At 38.5% G+C, this 23140-nt stretch overlaps 1 protein-coding gene across 4 annotated transcripts in view; it reads left to right on the plus strand.

Annotated features, from left to right (window-relative positions):
* Window positions 1–22694, plus strand: part of Rev3l (REV3 like, DNA directed polymerase zeta catalytic subunit) — a 133053-nt gene extending 110359 nt beyond the window's left edge. For 3 of the 4 annotated variants that reach the window (XM_060373348.1, XM_021657208.2, XM_060373349.1), the window contains exons 25-32: window positions 3637–3843; window positions 6611–6720; window positions 10185–10299; window positions 10811–10948; window positions 11835–12025; window positions 12560–12806; window positions 14818–15027; window positions 21578–22694. In XM_060373348.1, the coding sequence (XP_060229331.1) occupies window positions 3637–3843; window positions 6611–6720; window positions 10185–10299; window positions 10811–10948; window positions 11835–12025; window positions 12560–12806; window positions 14818–15027; window positions 21578–21718 (1359 nt within the window). In that variant the 3' untranslated portion in view covers window positions 21719–22694. Of the gene's footprint in view, window positions 1–3048; window positions 3175–3636; window positions 3844–6610; window positions 6721–10184; window positions 10300–10810; window positions 10949–11834; window positions 12026–12559; window positions 12807–14817; window positions 15028–21577 lie in introns of those variants that run through there. The other variant, XR_009587958.1, reaches the window with a different exon arrangement.
* Window positions 22695–23140: the final 446 nt, after the last annotated feature.

Raw genomic sequence — 23140 nt, forward strand, 5'->3', positions numbered from 1 at the left:
TGGTAGTTAAAAGATGTTGCCTAGAAAAATTTTAATTGCTTTAATGTGTACATCCCACAAATGTTTTACATTATTTAAATCAAATTGATACCATCTTAGACATAATGATACTCTAATGTATTTAATTATTACATTCTTAAAGATGACATTCAAACTAACAACAAGGTCTCTTTATTCTCTGCATGCTTTCTCCTCAAGAAAGACTGAAGAAAGCTTTCTAATTGAATAAAGGAAACATATTTCAGAGGTTATATTACCTCTCATACACCAGCTTCATTTCTTTGCTATTTCCCTAGAAGTGAGTTGATGTATACCACAGTTATGAACGGTGTTTGATGGTAGACCCCGCCAACCCTCCAATTCATTCTGGTGTACTTATCAAAAATATTCTCTACCAACTAAGAGATGATACTAAACTTTAATAATTTAAATGTGAAGAAAAATTTTATCAGTAAGTTTATGGTTTACCAATAAGTTCCTTTTTTAGAAATTTTTGGAATAGACTATTTTCAGATTTTGATGTAGGTAAAGTTGGAGATATTAGAGTTGATTTTTTTGTCTCCCCATGTTTAAAAAATGTTTAAAAAAATCCATTTTCAAATAACATTTCTGAATATTTGGTCATGATTCTTTCTACATTATGTCTTAAAACATTATGCCTCACTGAGAAAGAAATCAGGAAAGCAATCGTATTCTTAATAAAGAGATGGAACCCTGGGAATAAGCCTAACCAAAGAAGTGAAGGGCCTCAACAATAAGAAACTTCAAAACAGTGAGTGGGACATGGTGTCACACACCTTTAATCGCAGCACTAAGCAGGCAGACGCAGACAGATCTCTGCCAGTTCAGTCTATATAGTAAGTTCCAGGCCAGCCAGAGCTACATTTTGAGACCCCCACCTAAAAAAGAAAGATTATAAAACACTGAAGAAAGAAATAGAAGAATAAGAAGACAGGAAAACTTCACTGTATGAGAGAATATTGTTTAAATGACATCAAAATTGAGCTACATATTTAATGCAGTCTCTAAGAAAATTCCAATGACCGTCACAAAACTGGAGAGAAGAAAAAAAAAACTAAAATCATGGAAACACAAATGATAGCAAAGACCAAAAGCCAATCCTAAGCAAAAAGAGTAATGATGGAGAGGAGACTTCATATTACCTAATTTCAAATACACTTCAAAGCCAAAGTAACAAAAACTTGGTAGTGTAGTATTAGCATAAAACAAATTGTATACCAACGGGATAAAATAGGGAACCTAGAAACAAGCCTGTGTGTCTAAGCCATCTTATTCTTGAAAGAAGTTCCAAAGTACCAAAAATATGCATGGGAAAAAGTCACTTCAACAAGCAGTGTTAGGAAACCTGATTGTCCAAATGTGGAAGACGAAACTGTGTCTCTCAACCTTTTTTTTTTTCCAATGTAGAAATCACCCAAAGAGTTAGATATAGCTCAGTGGCTAAAAGCACTTAACTGTTACTTGATTCCAACGCCTAGACCCGTATGTAGTTTACCTCTGCTTGCAACTCCAGTTCCAGGGCATCTGATGCCCTTTTCTAGGCTCTGTGGGCACCAACAACATACACTGTGCTCAGACAGACATGCAGGCCAAACACTTATTCACATAAAATAAAGATACATCCACCATCAAATTAAAGTCACCTTTAAATGAATGAAAGACCTAAAACTTTGAAACTGCTAGAGAAACACTTCTAGAAATTGGTACAAGTATCAGTTTCCTGAGTTGGACTCAAAATTCAAATCAACAAATGGAATTACATAAAATTTAAAAGCTTCTTACAGCAAAGTAAACTATTAAGAGTCATCACAAAGATACAGCCTATGGAGTGGAAGAAACCGTGACAGGATTAGTATCCAAAATACAAAAAGGACTCAGAAATCTATTGACAGATGAACACATAATCCAATCAATAAATAAGTCTGTGATCACAAGGAAATACCAGTGGCTGAAGAAACAATGAAAAGGTGCAGAGTGTCTCAGCCATCAGGAAACTGAACTGAGACTCCTCAGTCAAGGCGACTGTGATCCAGAAAACAATAGAGGCCAACAAGTGTGAGTAGTAAGGAGCCCTTATTATACACAGCTAAGTAGCAAAGGAAATCATATGACTGCTGTAGAAAATGCTGTGAAGGCCCCTTTCAAACTAAAATACCACTACTGTGTAATCCAGCATCACTTCTGGGTACACAGCAGAAAGAAAGCATACAAAAGAGACACCTGCATACCTGTTTATTGCTACACTGCTTACAAAAGCTGAGTCATAGAATCAGCCTGGGTACCCTTCCTGTTTATCAACAGATGCGTTGATTAAAAAAAAAAAAAAAGTGCTATGTACCTGCACAGAGTAGTTAATTTGACCATAGTGAAGACTAAAATTATGTCATTGGCTGGGAAATTGATGGGAACTGAAAATCAACATATTAAGTAAAATAACCCGAACGCAGAAAGACAAATATCACTTTTTCTCTTATACATGGAGAACAGGGGCTTGGAGGAGAGTACCTTAAAAAGGCAAAGGGAAGGAAAGTATGAGAGTGAACAATAAAAAGGGTTTATAATAATTGCCATGATATATAAGTATAAAAGTTCTCACAATTAATGTGCACTGGTGATTACAACTTTTTAAATGATAGAACAAAAAGAGAAAGTTAAGTCTGCTTTAAAAGGTACACCAAATGAATTAGAGGCAAGAATATATTTTCCTTGTCACGTGTCTGGGTTATTTGCTTAAGCTCCCCTTAATATCATTTTAAAAACCTGATTTATATTTTGACCTAATATGTAAAACTTAATGAAAATAATTTTTTTAATCCTTGAAAGTGTGATTATCCTGTATCTGAGGTTTTAATTGTTCAGTTTGACATGCATTATTTTGCACGTGTCTGTGAATCATCAGTTAATACTGTTTTGTGGTTTTCATTCCTACCCGAGTTCTCATAAATCCTCCCTACTATTGATTAATACAAATGATTTTTTTTTGGCAACAACAAATGTTATCACCTCATTATTCATCCCCTCTTCCAGATTGCTAATAAATATAGGCCGGAGGGGATGGCTTAGTGTCTAAGCATCAGATTTGAAATACCTAGAGTCCCTGGAACTGCAGGTTTGAATGTCAGCAGAGTCAACCCAGCTCATCCTTCTTCCAAGGTAGATAAATGGAGTTCCATGCAGAGCGCTGTGTGGGGTCATTAGGGTGAGAGCTTTAAAAACTGAGGTTGTTTTTGAGTGATAAAAGGCCCATGTGTCTTTCTGGAAGGATGGGGGTGTCAGTCAAATTTGGACAGCATTTCCCTCTGATTTGCTGTATGGCTATCTATGTACTAGTTGACCTCCTGCCTCCTGGACTTCTCAGAGCTCACATAAAAGTGCTGCATTTGAGTTTTAAACAGCACAGGAACCTTGTAGAAGAAAAACTGTCTTCAAAAGAACTAAACTATGATGATTGTGTGTTACAGCTGCTGGTCCTGTGGCTCTTCTGTTAGTAGCATGTTTCAATTTACGACAGTTGGCCCTTGTTGTACTTGTTTCCTTCTTAGTTACCGAAATCTATATGCATGCATATGTGACTGAGGAATTTTATACATTCTTTTTTTCTCTCCTTTATGAAAGCCTTCAGTACGAAAGGGTGTTCTACCAAGAATGCTGGAAGAAATTTTGAAGACTAGATTAATGGTGAAGCAGTCAATGAAGGCATACAAGCAAGACAGAGCCCTGTCACGAATGCTCAATGCACGTCAGCTAGGACTAAAGCTGATAGCAAATGTCACATTTGGCTACACAGCTGCTAATTTCTCTGGGAGAATGCCGTGCATTGAGGTAACACATTTAATAACTTTATTAACGTATTTTCCTTTGTTTTTAAACTTTAGACTTTAGAGTTTTGTTTCTGTAACCTACTAGTTTTTCTTAAATTGGGTCTGTAAGCATGCATCTTCCTGAGTGTGACTTTTCTCTGAAAATTCTGTTCCCTTATTTCAATACTAGTTTTTAAATTATATGCATAGTTTTACATTGAATAGCATGAGGTTTCAGTACAGTTTATAGTAGTGTCTACAGCAACAAATAATTCCATTTAATGTTGTTGTTTTGTTTACTCAAGATAGAGTTTCTCTGTGTAGTCCTGGCTGTTCTGGAACTCAGACTCCAGGCTATCCTAGAACGCACCTGTGTCTGCCTCCCTAGTGCTGGGATTAAAGGTGTGCAGCACCAGGCCTGGCTCCTTTTGATATTTCAATAGAGACCTAATTATAGTGAGTTTGACTTGTCCTAATGTTAAGTTAAAGAAAAATCATTCCCTGGGCTGGAGAGATGGTTCAGTCAGTACCTACTGTGTGAGCACAAAGGACTCACATGAAGTATCAGGAGCAGCAGCTTTTACAGTGCTGAGTAGGAGGCAACAGGAGGCACTTACTGTTTGTCTAACTGTGTAAGATCTAGGTTCCGTGGAAGAGACCTTGTCTCAAAACTCATGGAAAACAATTGAATAAGACATCTACACGCACGCACACACCACACACATGGGCACATGCACACATTACATGTCCATGCACCAGACACAGAAGGTAAAATCTTTCATATTTGTTAGTGAACCAGTTTGGAAAAACAAAACCGTAAAATCTTCATTTAAATTAATCATCTGCAATTGAGAAGCACTTTTCATAGAATAAGACTAATTTCTTAAGATGTTTATTAGACATGAATGTGATGCAGTACAACAGAATAAAAATTTATTAGTGGCAGAGAAGAGACAGATTGTTGAACAAATGATCTTTAATGTTTGATAAGGGCTGGAGGAAATGATATGCCAGATTTACAGTGCTTTACTAAGAGGAAACTAGAAAAGGAATGAAGTCTTCTCACAGCCCGCAGGAAGCAAAGTGATCTGCACACTTGCTCAAGAGCTGACACTAGAGCTCAGCAGGTCAAGCACTCGCCAAAGCAAGCCTGGTTCAGCTCTGTCTGGAAGCCACAGAGTTAACTTCTGCATTCCTGTGTATGCCACAGTCACACAGCATGCACACTTTTTTAAGGTGCCAACGCAAGGCTGGAGAGATGGCTAGGGTTGAGGGTGGGAAAATGGTTCAATCACTGCAGTCCTTCCTGTGCATGCTTGAAAACTTGAGCTCCTCAGCTCCCACTTAAAGATGGGCACAGCCGTGTCTGTAATCCCAGTGCTAGAAGGAAGATGGGGATATGCAAAGATGGCTGCTGGGCAGAGATTCAATATTTTATTAAAACTTTGTAGTTTCAGTCAGACAATGTGATTTAGTACTTTTCTGGTTGGTTGGTTGGTTGGTTGGTTGGTTGGTTGGTTTGTCTGTGTGTGTGTTGTTTTGAAACAGGATCTTATTATGTAACTGGCTGGCCTAGAACCCATAGAGATCTGCCTTCCAGTGCCTCCCAAGTACTGGGATTAAAGATATGCACCACTATGCATAGTATGCATAGTATGTTTTAATGTATCAAATTATCATTCACATTCTAAAGGTTTTCTAATATACTCAGTGTTTCAATAGGATATATTAATTTATAATACAAATTAAAAATTTGCTCCTGGTTTTATTATCTATTCCATTTCTTATATGCTGTTTATTTTACAGTACAACTTTAGACAGCTTTCTAAATACTGTTCAATCCTACGTTCAGTTTGTAAATTTCAACTTTTGTAGCAAAAAAGGAAGCATCATTATTACTGTTGTTTGGTTATTAACAAAAAGACAAAAATGCATGGTTTTGTTTTAAAATTGCAAAGGAAATGCTCCATTTAGTTTGCATGGCGGTCTTGTCTTTTAACCTCAGTGAGCTTAATAAATACAATTCCAATGTTATATAATCTTAATTTACCAAACCACATAATCTAATGAAGTTGTGTCTTAAAGTGCTTAAGGCCTAGTACCTTGTATCACCTTGTGACATGATCCTTACTAAAGCTCACTGGTCACAGTAAAAGAATCCTGTGAACATATTTATGTTCCTACTTTTTTTTAAAACTGAACATTGTTAATGTATTTTCTGTTATACAATTGTGTATATTTTTTTTTACTTAGTTTTACCAAAAATAACGTATAATCAGAGATTTAATTTCAGCACTTAAAATACATTATCATAAACACATTATCTAAACATATCATAAAACATTTTTAAAAGATATACATACATTTCTTATACCTGGATCCAACACAAAGTAATTTGTGCCCTGGTTGATTATATGGGTATAAAAGACGAGCTTTGAAAAGCCAGGCATAGTGGCACATACCTTTAATACCAGCACTCCAGAGGCAGAGGCAGGCAGAGTTCTGTGAGTTTGCGGTCAGCCTGGTCTGCAGAAAGAGTTGCAGGACAGCCAAGGCTGTTACACAGAGAAACCCAAGTGTTCAATTCATTTTACTTCCTGATATTTTCAAAAACAAGTCTGTAGTCGCCAATTCTTTTAAATTCATTTTTTAATCTTTGTGATGACACTGGTAGCTATTTTGTTTTTATATTATTTCATTTCAGAAATATTCAGTAATTCAGTATTATTAAAATTTGTTGACTTTTACTGAGTTATATTAAATCATTTCCTATGTGTTTATATCAACAGGTTGGTGATAGTATTGTTCACAAAGCCAGAGAGACCTTGGAACGAGCAATTAAACTAGTGAATGATACCAAGAAATGGGGTGCTAGGGTTGTTTATGGTGATACTGACAGGTAATGGATTTAGGGTTTTGTAGTTGGGTTTTTTGGGTTGGTTTGGGGGTATTTTTTTCCTTGTTCATTTTTTGTTTTGTTTACATTTATTCATATTTTCATTTTGTGTTAAAATAGCTTAGGGGAGATCCTTTTAAATATATGCTCCTATATCAGTCTTCTCATCCTTACGATCTTTTGGTTGGATAATCCTGAGTCTCTGTCTTTAAGTCCCTTGAAGAAGTAGTGGAAGTAGTGACGGTCATAGTAGACAGCTGCAGGCTAAGGGGATGGCTCAGAGTGAATAAGAAGATTTGCTATAGTGCCATATAAAAACCTGAATTTGGATTCTCAGCACCCATATTAACTCTAGACATGGACACATGGGTAAGCCCAGCACTAGAGAGGGCAAAGACAGGAATATCCCTGTGGTTTGCTGGCTGCCACCATAGCAAGAAAAAAGACAGCCTCTCAGAACAAAACAAACAAACAAAAAAAGGTGTTGGGGGGAGAGTTTGATACCATTTAGGCTAGAAGTGCAGTTTAAATGCTGTTGAAAGTTCACACACTTGGCTAAAAAAAATTGTCACTAACTAGTCAGTAATGAAGACATAAATGTGAACTCCATGTTTTGATTCCCAGCAAGTGCTTTCTCTATCTCAGATTTCACAGGAGAGTCTAACCAGTGAAATGTATGGACAGTATCACTTTAATTATCATTCATTACTTGATGTGTGTAAGGACAGTTCATTTAGAATTCTAACAAGAACAATAGCACCCCAGCCTAGTACAAATAAGTTATTGTAGGTACAAAAAAAATCCCAAAATATGTCTTTCTTAATAATTAATTCCATTTAAGTTAAGCCTAATTTTTTTCATTGGGAGGATAATTATGATAAAAGGTTGAAAAAACTGCCTTAGAAATAATAAATACTGTGGGCTGGAGAGATGGCTCAGCACTTAAGAACACTGGCTGCTCTTCCAGAGGACCTGAGTTCAATTCTCAGCCCCCACTGTAACTCCACTTCCAAGGAATCTGATACCCTTTGCAACACAACTGTTACACTGACACACTCTTAGGCAAAACACCCATACAAATAAAGGTAAAGTAATAATAGTAAAGAGCTGTCCTTTAAAATAAAGAAGTCAATTATAAATAATGCTTGGCAGAGTGGAAAAGAGAGCTCAACTAAAAGAAAGAATCTAGCTATAGTCCTAGTTGATTAATGTGGCCAAGTCATAACTTAGCTTCCCTGACTCAACTACTTAATCAGCTGAATGAAGGGATTTGCTAATTAATGAGACTCATCGTTTGCCTCCCTCAATTTCAAGGATCACGATTCATAAAGATTCAGGATATCAGAAGGACTCAGGAGGCTGTTTTACTAGAGCAGTCTTTATTGCTACTCAATTAAGTGCAATAAATAAGCACACTAAATGCTATACTGGTTCAAACCGTTCTTCATATGGTAATGGTTCTTGTGCATATTTATTCCATCCAATGGGGTGGTACCTGCTTCAGTCAATGACTAGAGCCACTTATAATTGTTAGGCAGTACAGAGACCGACTTCCAGTGAGAATATATATACTTCCAGAGTAGGGAAGTAAAATCAGAATCTCTTAGGAATTCATCAGACCATAGTTAAGAAAGCCTCCAAGACAGCACTTATATCCCGTTTGCTCCCTAGAATGTTTACTAATCATTATTCTAAGTGTGTATATGAATGTCATTTAAATGTGTTAAAAAGCAGTGATGGTAAGAATCTGGTGTAGAACTTTTCACCAGGTGTGGCACACCTATAATCCTAAGACTGGAGAGGCAGGGGCAGAAGGGCTACCCCAAGCTCCAAGCTGAGGTGTGCCACACAGTGAGCTCCGGGCCGGGCATGGCTATATAACAAGCATAGTGACAGCAGAAACACCCTTTCCTTTTTACAGTAGTTATCTCTGTTCTCTGACCGAAACTTCATATTGATCCAGGTCAGTCTCCTTGACGCATAGCTCCAGATCAAGTTAGCCACAACAGAGTATCTAACAGCAAACCCACTAACACCATTAGGTTAAAGCTCAAATTAAACTTCAAAGCATAGTAATTGTGCTTGTATGTGTGTATACAAACACCAACTACACGTCTGTAGGTTTTGTACTCCTGACCCAAGGGTTAACATGACTCACTTTCTATTACTGTAGATTAGTTTTATTTTTTCAAGTATTTTATATAAACGGAATTATACAGTATGTGCTTTCTTATGTCTGGTCCTGAAGAGTGAGCACTCTAGGAGACAGATGGGGGAGAATGTTAGAGAACATGGAGGTGAGTGCTATTCTAGAAGTATGTCAACTGTGCTGTGGTCACTTGGGCCATCTGGTAAAGTAACAACTACTACGTGTTTGGATATCATTCACACACACACTTAGGTTTATCACTGCTGTTGAAATATGGTCTTAACAAAATAACACAGCATATACTTTATATAAAAATACGTGAACCTGAGTAACCAGCCACCACTTTAGTCAAGGTACAGAACATTTCTGTTGCTGTGAAAAGCTCTCATGTCCCCTGTCTAGAGTCCATCATCTCTCAACTTCCATACTGCATGCAGCCACATCTCTGATTTCTGTCAACATAGCTCAATTTTACTTGTTCTTAAATACATGTGTATATGCATCTTGTTTTTAAAATGCTCATATTCATCATTGCAACTGAAAACCTTAAAAATAATAAGCTTTCATAATGAAAATAGTTTGGTGGCCACTTATTAAACATACCCTTAGCATAAAAACCAGCAATCCCATTTCTGTATGTTTACCTAAGAAAAGGTAAAAGGAATGTCATGCAAAAAACATGTAAATAAATCTTCTTTGGAACTTTATTCATTATAGTTAGAATAGAAAATTTAAGGTACATTCACACAGTGAAATAGCCAGCCATGAAGAGGAACTAGCTATCCCAGCATCATAGGTGACTCTCTCAGGTATCCAGAGTGAAAGCCAGACACAATTGAGTATGTATGCTATAGTTCCATTTATACAAAATTCTTGAAAAAACAAAACTAATGTGTAGTAACAGAAAGCCAATCATGTGTTAATCCTAGGGCAGGAGTACAGTTCTATAAAAATGTTGTTGTTGTCTGGTTTTTGGTTGGGGGCATTGGTTGGTTGTTTTGTTTTGTTTTTGATTGACTAAATTGTGTTCCATACCCAAACTTAAATGTCCAGGGATGATCCTAGGACTTTCTCGGCAGCTTCGAAATCTAAGTTTTAGTTGAAGCTTAGCCTTTCAGAGCTGTAACAAGGTATACTGTAAGTATCCAAGAGGAAAGGGGTAGTTAAACAGGAAAGTTATGATAGGAAGCAACTTAAAGGAACAGGAACAGCAAAGTAGGTCATCTTGCTTTAGACTGCTTATTAGTCAGAGTAACTCTTGATGAAATTTGTTCTTATAATGGCTTCCGCATTACCTGCTGTATTTTTAATCTCTTAGTATGTTTGTGCTACTGAAAGGAGCCACTAAGGAGCAGTCTTTTAAGATTGGTCAAGAAATTGCTGAAGCTGTTACTGCTACAAATCCTAAGCCAGTGAAACTGAAGTTTGAAAAGGTAAGGGGAGTAGAGGGTTAATAATCATAGATTTTACATGCCTCTTAGAAGTTTCTGACTCAGTTAGCAATCTGTGGCTCCATAAATATGTTGAATATTAAAGGTTTTAGTTTTAAATAATCTCTCAGTTTGGTAGAGTTGTATTTGTACATAGAAGAAACCGGTAATGGTATGCCTTTAGGAACTTCTCACTGTTTATTTTTATAGCTTTAGTTTTGTGTTGTATGTGGGTATAAAGTAATTTAAAATTAATATATGATTGATGGCTTTTGAAAAACAGTGTCATTTTAAGTAGAAGCAAGTTATGCAGAAAAAAAAGTTAATGGTTAAGGAGTAATAGCAACTCATTCTATATGCTTTCTCATTCCAAGTTTTAGATAAGAATTCATTGCATCCTCAGGAGTAGTTAAATATTTTATAATGACATCTGAATGCAGAGAACAATAACAAGAAATTGGTAATAGTTGGGAGAAAGTGGTTACTGAGAGTCATTTTGTCACTTTTACTACAGGTGTATTTGCCCTGTGTTTTACAAACAAAAAAGAGGTATGTGGGTTACATGTATGAAACACTGGATCAGAAGGACCCAGTATTTGATGCAAAGGGAATAGAGACAGTCAGAAGAGACTCTTGCCCTGCTGTTTCTAAGGTAAGTTCTGTGTATGCTGTTTTCAGCAATAGAAATTAGTACCTAAAGAATCTGGTACAGATATAACTATTATTAAACGCACATCTAGGTGAAGAAACTGTGTATCACATACACATTACATGGAACTACAGAGGGAAATGTGACTTTATTGTTTAGTTTCACACTTTTTCCCATACCTTTGTTCTGTCAAAATTATAAGAGTTTCCTTCCTTTCACCTTCAATGATAGAATAGCTTCTCATGTAACAGCCCCCCAAAAATAGGGAGCAGGATGGAGATGAGAAACTATCAGCTGGGGGGGAGGGGGAGACAAAAAAGAAAGAAAGAAACTGTCAGATACCTCTCAAGAAACTGAATTCATTCCAGATTCTCTGAAAATTTCACCATATTAATCTACTGTATGCCAGATCATATCATATCAGACATACTTGTAGCACAGAAAACTCCGTCACTTACCAGCACTTTACAAAAGGCAAATGGCTGAATTTTTAGTTTTTGACTCATTGGTAGTATTTAAATTTCTCATCTTTTCTTTAGCTAAGTTGGATTCTTTCAGTACATAAGATTTGGTCCTGGTTCTTATTCTCCAAGTGCATTGACTGTTTAAGAAAAACAAAGTTTTGTTTTTTACCACATAGCAAATGTTTCTTAATATCATTCCAATATAATTTTTCTCAAACTATATGATATTCTTAGAAATAGCAAGCTATGTAAAGTCTCATATTTTCAGTTTCATATTTTTATTATCTAATCACAAGATTGTGTCTGTGTGTGTATGTGTGTATATGCATTTGATTCCAGTACCTGATAACTTTTTAATGAAAACATAACAATAATGCTGAAACATACTGGGAGATATTTTCTCTTCTGCATCTTTTTGTTTAAAGATACTTGAACGTTCCCTAAAGCTGCTGTTTGAAACAAGAGATATAAGTCTAATTAAACAGTATGTGCAGCGACAGTGCATGAAACTCGTGGAAGGAAAGGCCAGCATACAGGATTTTATCTTTGCCAAGGAGTACAGAGGAAGTTCTTCGTACAGGCCTGGAGCTTGTGTTCCAGCTCTTGAACTTACAAGGTAATGAAGCACACAACAGCCCCATCCTCAGTTCACAGCCATGTGTTGCAGAGGTCATCTTCAGTGCAGTCAGAGAACAGACAGCTAGCCATAGTCCCACATTAACCTCGAGGAAAATCAAGCTGTTTCCCCATGCTTTGTAAAATCTCTTCCTCTAGGCATTTCTTAGGAAACCAAATGCAATAAAACTGCTGTGTCTGATTACATTTGTTTTTTACGTAGCAAAATCACTAGGAGATCCTTGGTTTTGATCCACCAGAGCATTTAGATGTCACTCCACAGATTGTTTAGTTAAATTTCGTCTTCTTTCACTGTTAGATGTAACAGCACTAAGGACTCAGACCATCAGGTAACACTGCTGTAGAGAGGCAGTTCAGAGCTATAGCACTGTCTACTTGAGATCAGCTGAGCGAAGTGTGTATGTAATGTGAAGGTAGCCCTGTAGATTGCTCGTGGTTTCCGGCTTAATTCTGAATAATTTGCTGGGAAGGTGACTTCTGTGACAGTCTATGTACTTCATTTGGATTTGAACAGGAAAATGCTCACTTATGACCGGCGCTCTGAGCCTCGAGTTGGAGAACGAGTGCCATATGTCATTATTTATGGGACACCCGGGCTGCCCCTTATCCAGCTGATAAGGCGCCCAGCAGAAGTCTTACAGGATCCGACTCTGAGACTGAATGCCACTTACTATATCACCAAGCAAATCCTCCCACCCCTGGCAAGAGTCTTCTCTCTTATTGGTATTGATGTCTTCAGCTGGTATCAAGAATTACCAAGGGTAAGCTTACTAAATAATACATGTCCTATAAATATTTCACTTCATATTTCATTATAACTAGATTTTATTTATGTGCTCTGAGACATTGTCTCCATTATCCAAACTTACAAAGATGCCATATTCTGCAGGCTTTCTAAAAGAGAAACTGTGAATACCTATATACACCTTCATAGCTTCTATCAAGTTTTCCAAACTATAGAAACAATAAAGTAAATCCCCAAGAGTTTCAGCCACAGAGATAACTGGATAAATCAGCTAATAGAAAATATATGAATTACAAAATTACCTCAAAATGGGTGGGATTTTTAAAGATCTTTTTCTTTATGAATATTTTTGCTTACATGGATGTAAATGCACATGAATGTGGCTGGTACCAGTGGAGGTCAGAAGTGGACATAAGATACCTTAAATCTGGAGGTACAGATGTTGGTGAACTACCATGTGTGTACTGGGAACTGAACCAGGGTCCTCTGAAAGAGCAACAAGTGCTCCTAACCACTAAGACATGTCTCCAGGCCCTTTAAGAGACCCTGTCTCATGGGGGGTAATAGAAGTAAGCCCCTGAGATAGACCTGTGAGCTCCATATGCTATACACCAGCACACATACACAAAATGGATGGAATAGTAGCTGGGTGTTGGCATGCACCTATAATTCCAGCACTCTGGAAGCTGGAGCAGGAAAATGGTGAAATTAAGGTCAGCCTCAGCTACAAAGCAAGATCTTGCTTCGATGCAAAAGAATATATGGGATAGTCTCTACACATAGTCCTGGAGAAACTAATGAAAGAACTAATCTTAGAATACCATTGCAGTGGAGTAAAATGCCCAGTGTAGAAGTTTAGAACAGAGCTTTGCTTGAACTCTTCTTGCTTAGTTAGAAGCCTGAAAGGGTAATATACATGTTTAGACATCTGGGGTACAATTTTCTAAAAGAATTCTCATTTTCTCCCTGTGAGTATTTACCTCAAATGTACTCAGTCATTTGCCATTACCCATGGTGTTCAAACAAACTGATAAAAGTTGTTACTTAAATTACGTTTTTGTTTGTTTGTTCGTTCAAGTCAGGGTTTCTCAGTGTAGCCTTGGCTGTCCTGGATTCAATTAGTAGACCAGGCTCTGTAGCCTGGAATTCATAGAGATCTGCCTACCTCTGCCTCCCTGAGAGCTGGGATTATAGGCATGTGCCACCACGCCCGGCTTAAATTCCATTTTTAAAAGAAAGGAGAAATAGAAGCTAGGAAAGTAGGTTAAAACTGTACTTCAGAGAATTTGTGCTGGCTAACATAAAATGCTATATCCCGAATAGAAGCCAAGAAACTCAGTTTTGTTTTGTTTTGTTTTACATGACCAGCAAGAATTCTGAGTTGATGACATTTTTAAGATAGTTTACTCCTTATTATGCAAAGTGATTTTCAGACAACATTACAAGACCTCCAAGAGTATATTAATTCAATGTAAAAATAGTACCAGATCTCTGAAACAAAAGTTAATGCCAACTGAAGAATTCCTAGGCTATATGTATTCAATTGAATTTGAAACACTTTAGGGTTACTTTCATTAGAACCTTGCACTCTCCTGCCTAACCAAACAAGGTATCTGATGATAGTGATTTGGAGGTTCAGGGGCTGCACAGATAGGGGCTGCAGTGGTTAAGAGCACTGTTTGCTCATGCAGAGAGCCTAGGTTCAATTCCGAGCATTCATACGGTGGCTCCCAACAATGTGTAGCCCCAGTTCCAGGAGATCCAGCAGGCGTGTGTGTTGCACATGCAGGCAAGCAAAACTTTATACATGTAAAGTACAGTAAATAAAATCTTCTTTAAATGTCGGTGCATTTAAGTCTTTAAAAGACTTTGGTCCGTGAAGACTTTGGTCACTTGTATACTCCAGTATCTAAAACTGTAGTTATTCAACATTTGTTGAATGAAAGAAAGAAAAAGCTGTAATGAGATGACTAGCTGCTTTGCTGTGAAGATCACTCTGGCTTATTTCTGAATTGATGTTATTACAGATCCAGAAAGCTACCAGCTCCTCCAGAAGTGAACTTGAAGGGCGGAAAGGCACAATCTCACAGTATTTCACTACTTTACACTGTCCTGTGTGTGATGACCTGACTCAGCATGGCATCTGTAGTAAATGTCGGAGCCAACCTCAGCATGTAGCAATCATCCTCAACCAAGAAATCCGGGAGTTGGAGCGTAAGCAGGAGCAACTCATAAAGGTACAGTCTCCATCAGTAGATTTGAACTTGAAAGAGTCTGAGTGCTCAGGGAGAGAGCATCAACTCTTCCGTGCAGAATAAGATAAGTGAAATGAGCCTTCTAAAGAGATAACTCCTAAAAGTTTAAAAAATACTAGTTGGAGTTAGAGAGATGGCTCGGTGGTTAAAAGTACCTGTTCTTGTAGTAGACCCATGTTCAGTTTCTAGCAACCACGTGACAGACAGTTAACAGCTACTGTAACTCCTATTCCACAGATCTCATGCCCTCTGGCCTCTGGGGATCTGCACGAATGTTATACACATTAGCCTACTCAGGCACATATACATAAATATTAACATTTTAAATTAACACTGCAATTTGACTAAATAGTAAAACTGGCTTAAGTTATTTTATAATTTAGTTTTTGGTGTTATAGGATAGTGTGTTGTTTGTTGAAACCTAGACTACAATGGCCATCTACTGAATTTCTTTATTTAAAAATAATAAATGCAAGCAGTGTTGCAGCTCTGAAGGGAAAGGCTTCTCCTAGAGAAGTGTTGCAGCTCTGCTGTAGCTGCTGCACAGGAAGGTTTCCCCAATGCTAGTGTAACAGTTCTGCTCCAGGAGGGGATCATTTCCCCCAGTGAAAGTGTGACAGTTCTGCACCTAGAGGTATCCCGGCAATCCGGAAAGGGAAAAATTTCTGCTCAAGGAAATGAGTAGAAAGGAAAGCTTATACAGGGTATCTTTGGGGTTGAGCTTTCTAAGATGGAGTTTTCCAGGGTGAGGATTGGTGGGTTTTCTTCACCCTTTTATCTTACACCCCCATTTGTTTAATAAATAATTAATTTATTTATTACTTTAATAAATTAATTTCTTAATTTAATAAATAATAAATAATCTGAGGTTGGAAAGAGGGCAACGTAATTGTTAGACTACTTCTTGCTGATTTGTGATGTTGAGGTCCTTAGAGCGAGTTTGATCCTAGTATAGTTTGTCATGGTACAGTTGAGTATGGCAGGCCTCTGGCTCCAGAGCTAGGGACTGGTAATCTTGTAATAACTAATTAGAAATCTTTTGGATCTGTTGTTGAAGAAATCTAAATAAGCAGGGTGCAATTAGTAGGATTAAGAAAAGGAAGAGAGTGGAATTAAGAAGGGTAGTATCCGGTTCCATACTGGACTATCAGTAATCTACTGGCCAGAGGCATCAAGATGTTTACATTTTAGGAGATCTGTCTGGATTTGTCAGATCTTGCCTTTTACTATACCTGATTGTTTAACGTAAAAACAGCATTCCTCCCCAAGGAAGAGACAAAGACCACTTCTCTCTGCTGTCAGTAAATCTAATCCTTGCCAATCTTATAACACTACTGCTGCCAGCCTTGGAGGGTAAGGATGGTCTGAGCCACCTGTTGAAGATTTTGAATAAACGGATGGTAAATATCTAAGGAAGTAGTCAGTCCTGTCACTCCAGTAGTGACAGCAGGGCATATGCACAGGACTGCTAGAAAGGGCACCACCTGAATCGCTCATTTATCATGCTGTGCCACTTATAAACTCAGTGACAAGAATTAGCAATTGGTGATGCAAATTCTTCACCGGGTGCCACCCCTAGTTTGGAAAAAGGAACATAGGTGCACAAGTCCCAGACCACCCCAGGAGGGTAGGCAGTTGTATACTTGCGTGGCACAGGTAATTGAATTCTCGTGAATGTTTGGACATAGTACCGAGGGTTAATGTATTACACTCTGCAGACTCCAGTGTGCCCACACAGTGTGTTCCTGAGGAGTTAAAGCAGTCTGTAATACCAGAGAGATGTGGGAGAGATAAGGGGTGGTGGCAGAGATGAATGCCTTAGAGCAGTTACCGAATGGTGAAGTGAATCTAGTAAGACAGTGGCAAGGTGACCAATGGTGGTTATGAGTTTGACCTAGAAGGGACACACAACCAATATTCTCCAAAGCGGTCAGCCAAAGTATTATTCAATAGCTGATACATAGAGGGTAAGGTCTGACACAAGAGATGGTGTGACGGGGAGGTGGGATCAATATCACGTAAAAGGGGAGATATTAGAACGTGAGGACCTTTGAGGAACGTCAGACCACTTCTACTGAGTCTATATACCTCGGGGTTGAGAGAGTGAGTTGTGCCCTCCCTCCCTCTTCTTCCTCTTGCTTGCACCCATCCATCGTGAACTCTCTGTATGGAGATTGAGGTTCAGGAAGCCTATACTTGCTCAGCCTGCTTTCTTACAGAACTCACGACCACCAGCCCAGGCATGGCACACACACAACGGGCTGGGCCCTCCCCCATTAATCACTGACTGAGAAAATGCCTTACAGCTGGATCTCATGGAGGCCTTTCCTCAACTGAGGACCCTTCTTCTTTGATGGCTCTTGCTTGTGTCTAGCTGAACAAAAACCATCCAGGACAGTGGATATAACTGGAATCAAGGGTGTCTCCTGTGTGTGTGTGTGGAAGTTTTCATAGTCAGAAATTAAAGGACATGCAGTGAGAAATGGGAACATATTAACAGCTTTTGATAGATCTCTCAGTCCAAGACTGGTCAAGGAATTAGAAATAAATACAGCTGTGTCCTGGAACTTGGGAGGCAGAAGCAGATGGATCTACAGAGATAGTTCTAGGACAGCCAGGGCTACACAAAGAAACCCTGTCCCTAATAAAAAACCAAAATAACTAAATAAAGTTTTGGAGGATTGAAAAATTGTAAACTAGTCTTTAGGGCTGTGTATCAAATTCTGAAGCACAAAGTTAGACAATACATGTTTTAGGTGTTTATAGAATGTTTAAAATTTGACCATGTTGGGGCTGGAGAGATGGCTTATCTTTCCTGCTCTAAGCAGGGAAGGATGAACACTTGAGGGTGTGAACTTTCACACCATTATCTAAGAGGGAAATTGAGAAGGAAACCTTTAGTCTTTCACTCACGGCAAATGAAGCTTTGCACTGCCAATATTGACCTCCATCAAAAATGATGTTCACTGTCCCATCCTAGAAACATGGTAGTCTCTGTCACCTGTGGTAAACACTCAATAATTACTTTCTTTTATTTTGAGGATTATAATTTAAGCCATTTTCCCTTCCCTTTCCACCCTCCCATCCACCCTTCCTTGCTCTATTTCTAATCCATGGCCTCTTTTTTCATTAATTGCTGTTACATGCATGCATGCATACATACATATTTTTTATTAATTACAGTTTATTCACTTTGTATCCGAGCTGTAGCTCCCCTCTCTCTCCCCTCCCAATCCCACCCTCTCTTCCTCATCTCCTCTTATGCCTCTCTCCAAGTCCATGGAGAGCGGGGGTTCTCCTCCCCTTCCATCTGACCCTAGCTTAATCAGGTCTCATCAGGAGTAGCTGCATTGTCCTCCTCTGTGGCCTGGCAAGACTGCTTCCTCCTCAGGGGGAGGTGATCAAAGAGCCAGCCATTGAGTTCATGCCAGAGACAGTCCCTGTTCCCCTTACTAGGGAGCCCACTTAGATACTGAGCTGCCATAGGCTACATCTGAGCAGGGTTCTAGGTTATATTTATGCATGGTCCTTGGTTAGAGTATCAGTCTCAGAAAAGACCCCTGTGCCCAGATATTTTGGTTCTCTTGCTATCCTTGTGGAAGCTCCTGTCCTCGCCAGGTCTTACTATCTTCCTCTTCTTTCCTAAGATTCCCTGCACTCTGCCCAAAGTTTGTTTATGAGTCTCATTATCTGCTTTTATACAATGCTGGGTAGAGTCTTTCAGAGGCCCTCCATGGTAGGCCCCTGTCCTATTTCCTGTTTTTTGCCTTTCTGAGGGGATTGATCATCTTACCCAGGGTCCTCCTAGCTCACCTTCTTTAGGTGTTCAGATTTTTGTACGAGAGGGCTAATATCCAGAATATATAAAGAACTAAAGAAGTTAAAAAGCCACAAACCAAGTAATCTAATTAAAAAATGGGGTACAGAGCTAAACAGAGAATTCTCTGTAGAGGAATATAGAATGGCAGAGAAACACTTAAAGAAATGCTCAACCTCATTAGCCATCAGGGAAATGCAAATCAAAACGACCCTGAGATATCACCTCAGGCCCATCAGAATGGCTAAGATCAAAAACTCAAGTGACAACACATGCTGGAGAGGTTGTGGAGAAAGGGGAACCCTCCTCCACTGCTGGTGGGAATGTAAACTTGTACAACCACTCTGGAAATGATACATATTTTTAAATACAACCTGCTCCACCTGCTCAGCCTCTACAGTGTTACTTGTATATATGTTTTCAGGCCTGAGCATTTGCTTTGTATAATCCATTGGTGGGGTCTTCCCAAGGGAATTTCTCCTGCTCTCAGAGTTCCTGCAGTTCCTCCTATAGTCCCTCCTACAGTTCTTTGTGTGGGCTCTCCTCTGTCAACTTTACTATCTCTATTTGTTCAGGTCATGTGTGGGCAGTCATGATGGTTAGACTTTATAAGTGTAGCTTCTGACATTACTAGAAGAGACAGTCTCACAGCAAACTCCCTAATCCTCTAGCTCTTACAGTCTTCCTGCCCTCTCTTCCACAGTGTTCTCTGGACTCCACCACTCTGCATTTTTTGATTTTGTATGGTTTTCTATAACAATCTCGGTCTCTTGCAAAAAGAACTTTCTTTGATGAGGGGTAAAGACTACACTTACCTGTGGTGGAAGGACAGATGTTTAGGATGTAGTTAGAGATTATGCGAGTTTAATAAAGTGGTAGTTAGAGGTTTGCCTCCAGGGTCCATGACCTTACAATGTATTTTTGAAATGTCTACCTTCTTAAGTTAAAATGTAAGTATCCTGCTTGTGTTAAATTTTTAAATTTAAATGTGAATCAAGCTATAATACTCAGGGTTTAAATCACCAGTAAAAGCCTTGAGCTAAACTTGAGTATTCTAACCTAGACTATTTATCAGACAGGCACAGAGAGTTCTTAAATATGCATCAGTTTGCCCTGGCACCTGAGTGTAGTGCACACAGCTGCCACACAGAAATGCTGTACTGGAGGACAGATTTGGGTCTTTTGGCAAAAGGCTTCCTAAAACAATGTGCTGTCTTTGCAGAGTGCGTGCTTTCAAGCAGTTTAGTCACAATAGCCAGTGTGCTTAGGAAAGTGTGCCCTTCAGTTGACATGGGGTGTTTTACAGATGAAAATTTCAGTGCCCTGTGAGGCATCTTTAAACCAGAAGCCCTTTCACAAATGAACTAGAGCTATAACTGCATGAGCTCATTCATCTCTTTGCACACGGTCTAGTGCTGTTGCTGCTTGCTATCCTGTGTGCTCACTCACTCACTCACAACACTGAAATGTGTTCTGAGACTGGCCTAAGAACTCGTTGGCTCAGGTCATCTTCCTACCTGAGCCTCAGAGACGCTAAGACTGCATGCTAGCAATTTAGGCCCCTTTTCTAACCACATAATTGTTCTGTATTTCCTTGACTCTGAAGAGTTCTCACTAGTTTAAACTAGTTTTTCATATTTTAGTACTCATTTTAACAGCATTTATGACTTGAAACTAAGCATCATTTATACTCTGGTTGTGTAAGTCATAATAATGTTTCCCTTTGCTAGAAATGTGTCCCATGATTGATTTTTGTTTGGTTGGATTTTGTTTGTTTTGTGTTTTTGAGACAGGGTTTCTTTATGTAGCCTTAGCTGTCCTGGACTTGCTTTGTACACCAGCCTGTCCTGCTGCTTGGTGGCCTTGGAACCTGGCTCCTCCTTCAATTACATTCTTTCTAATTGACACTTTATACATGCCCATGGATTAGAATGTGATGATTCAGTGTGTGGCCAGTGTGTGATGATTAGATCAGATTAATGGGTATTTATTTGTATTAGGAATATTCCTTCCCCTCCCCTTTTTGAGCAAAGGGTTTTATGTATCCCAAGCTGGTCTCAAACTTGTTGTATAGCCAAGGATGACTTTAAACTTGTGCCGATCATCCTGCCTCCAGCTCCTGCGTGCTGGGGTTATAGGTGTGCACCACTACACTGTTTGTGCATACGTAGTGCTGGGGATGGAACCCAGGACCCTTGTGCATGCTAGGCAAGCACTCTCAAATGCTTCTCTTCTACCTCTTTTGGGACAATTACTATAGCTTGTTATCACCATGCTGTATTCAACACTAGAACTTAGTTTTCCAATCTAAGTGCATTTTGGTACCTATTGTTTATTCCTTGGCCTTTGTTTATTCCCCCTCCTCCTCTCCCAGCCTTCTAATGATCGTGATTGCACCCATTATTTCTATGAGATGTGACCAATTTTAATTTCTGTATCTAAAAATATGTTTTTATCTGCCTGTGCCTTTCAATATAACAGGGATGTATTGTAAATGAAAGTTGAGCAAAGAAATTAAATGAATCTGTACTTATTATACAAAATGAGATCATTTTGTACTTTTGTGAAATATCCTTTAGAAGTACCTAGGCTTCTGAGAGATTAAACAGATGGAATTTTCTGTACTGAATTAAGTTTGCCAGTAACCTAAGGTGAGCAGAGAGGAAGGTACACAGAGCAGTCCTATTGTCTTATCTGTTTTTCTTACACTTTCAGATATGCAGGAACTGTACGGGTTCCTTTGACAGGCACATCCCATGTGTTTCTCTCAACTGCCCAGTACTTTTCAAACTCTCACGAGTAAACAGAGAATTATCCAAGGCACCATATCTACGGCAACTACTGGACCAGTTTTAAGCTATCAGTGTCACAGAACTCCAGGTGCTATCTGTTCATTGTTTACCACTCACCTCCTCTGCATGGTGCTTTCTCGACTTCCATCAAGTCAAAGATGTTCATTGTCTGTCTGTCATCAAAGACTGAAGACTTCTGCCAACCGAATTAAAAAGCATACATGTTGCTCTCTGGATAGCTCACTTCTTACGATGTACAAATAAATGCTCATTCTTTCACCTCTTAACGTTGTTTTGTAATGCAGGTGTTGGATTTGCTCCAGTTTATGTACCATCTTGTAAATCCATTTGAACAGATCACGTTTACTTCCCTGTGGAAGGAACACTGAAACCTCTTAAAGAAAAGTCATTCGTGTGTATTCCTTAAACTGTCTGTATCAAGACCGTGTTGCTTAGAGATATCCACTCACTTTATAATTTTGACTGCAAAATATTTTGTAAATACACTTTTTTACTTTTCAAACAACTGAGTAAAATAATGTGCAATGAATTTTATACAATGATTTTCACGTTGTTGGTATATCTCCTCTAGGTTTTGCTTGACTCAAAGGTAGATTTGTTACTTTGATCAAACTGTGCAAATAGTACCATGTGTAGCATTTTTGAAACATTCTTTTCTAAAGTCTTGCTTTAGCTACTAACGGGGCATTGTGAGGAACTGTGCAAAGACATTTTTGTTACAAACCTGTGGGCCTGTTGCAATACTTTAAAAATAAAATAAAAAATTTATTCCATTTTGCTTGTTTTGTATAGACATTTCTATTGCTTCTAAATATGCTTAAAATATTTTCTTTCCTTATGTACTGTACAGTTAATCTTATTTGCCATCCCTTGAACACAAATGTGTATTTAGGATATTTGTATAACTGTATAAAATGAAAAAGGAATTATGTGGTCGGTGCATTGTTTTTTAAACTGGAAATCCTTTTGTTTTAAGAGTTAATAATGGAAACCAAATTAAAATTGAATAAAATATGAAATACAGTGCTGTGGCCTTTATCTTGCCATAAGTGGCATATGTTTTCTTAAGAAACATGGGTTCCATCTAACCCTAGGCTTTCCTGAATTTTAATGAGGCAAATTTAGGGGCTAGACATGGCTCAGTTGGAAGAGTGCTTGCCTAGCATGCTGGAGGACCACGAGTTCAAGGTCATCCTCACCCACATAGTGAATCTGAGGCCAGCTTGCCTACAGAAGATCCTATCAAAACAAACAAAAACCAGGCACTTGGTGGCTTCTCTCTGTAATCCCAGGAAGACTGGGGCAAAGAAACTACAAGTTCTAGGTCAGCTTGGGCTAAATATAGTAAGCTACTCTAGCTGTCTTGGAGGGGGAGGGATAAATGTAGCTAATTCTTACAAACTGACTGCCATTCTTTTGCCGAAATTTTAGGATTAGCTTTTTTAAAGAGAGCAGAATATTCTAG

This window comes from Meriones unguiculatus, chromosome 20, assembly GCF_030254825.1.
Source record: "Meriones unguiculatus strain TT.TT164.6M chromosome 20, Bangor_MerUng_6.1, whole genome shotgun sequence".
Taxonomy (NCBI): domain Eukaryota; kingdom Metazoa; phylum Chordata; class Mammalia; order Rodentia; family Muridae; genus Meriones; species Meriones unguiculatus.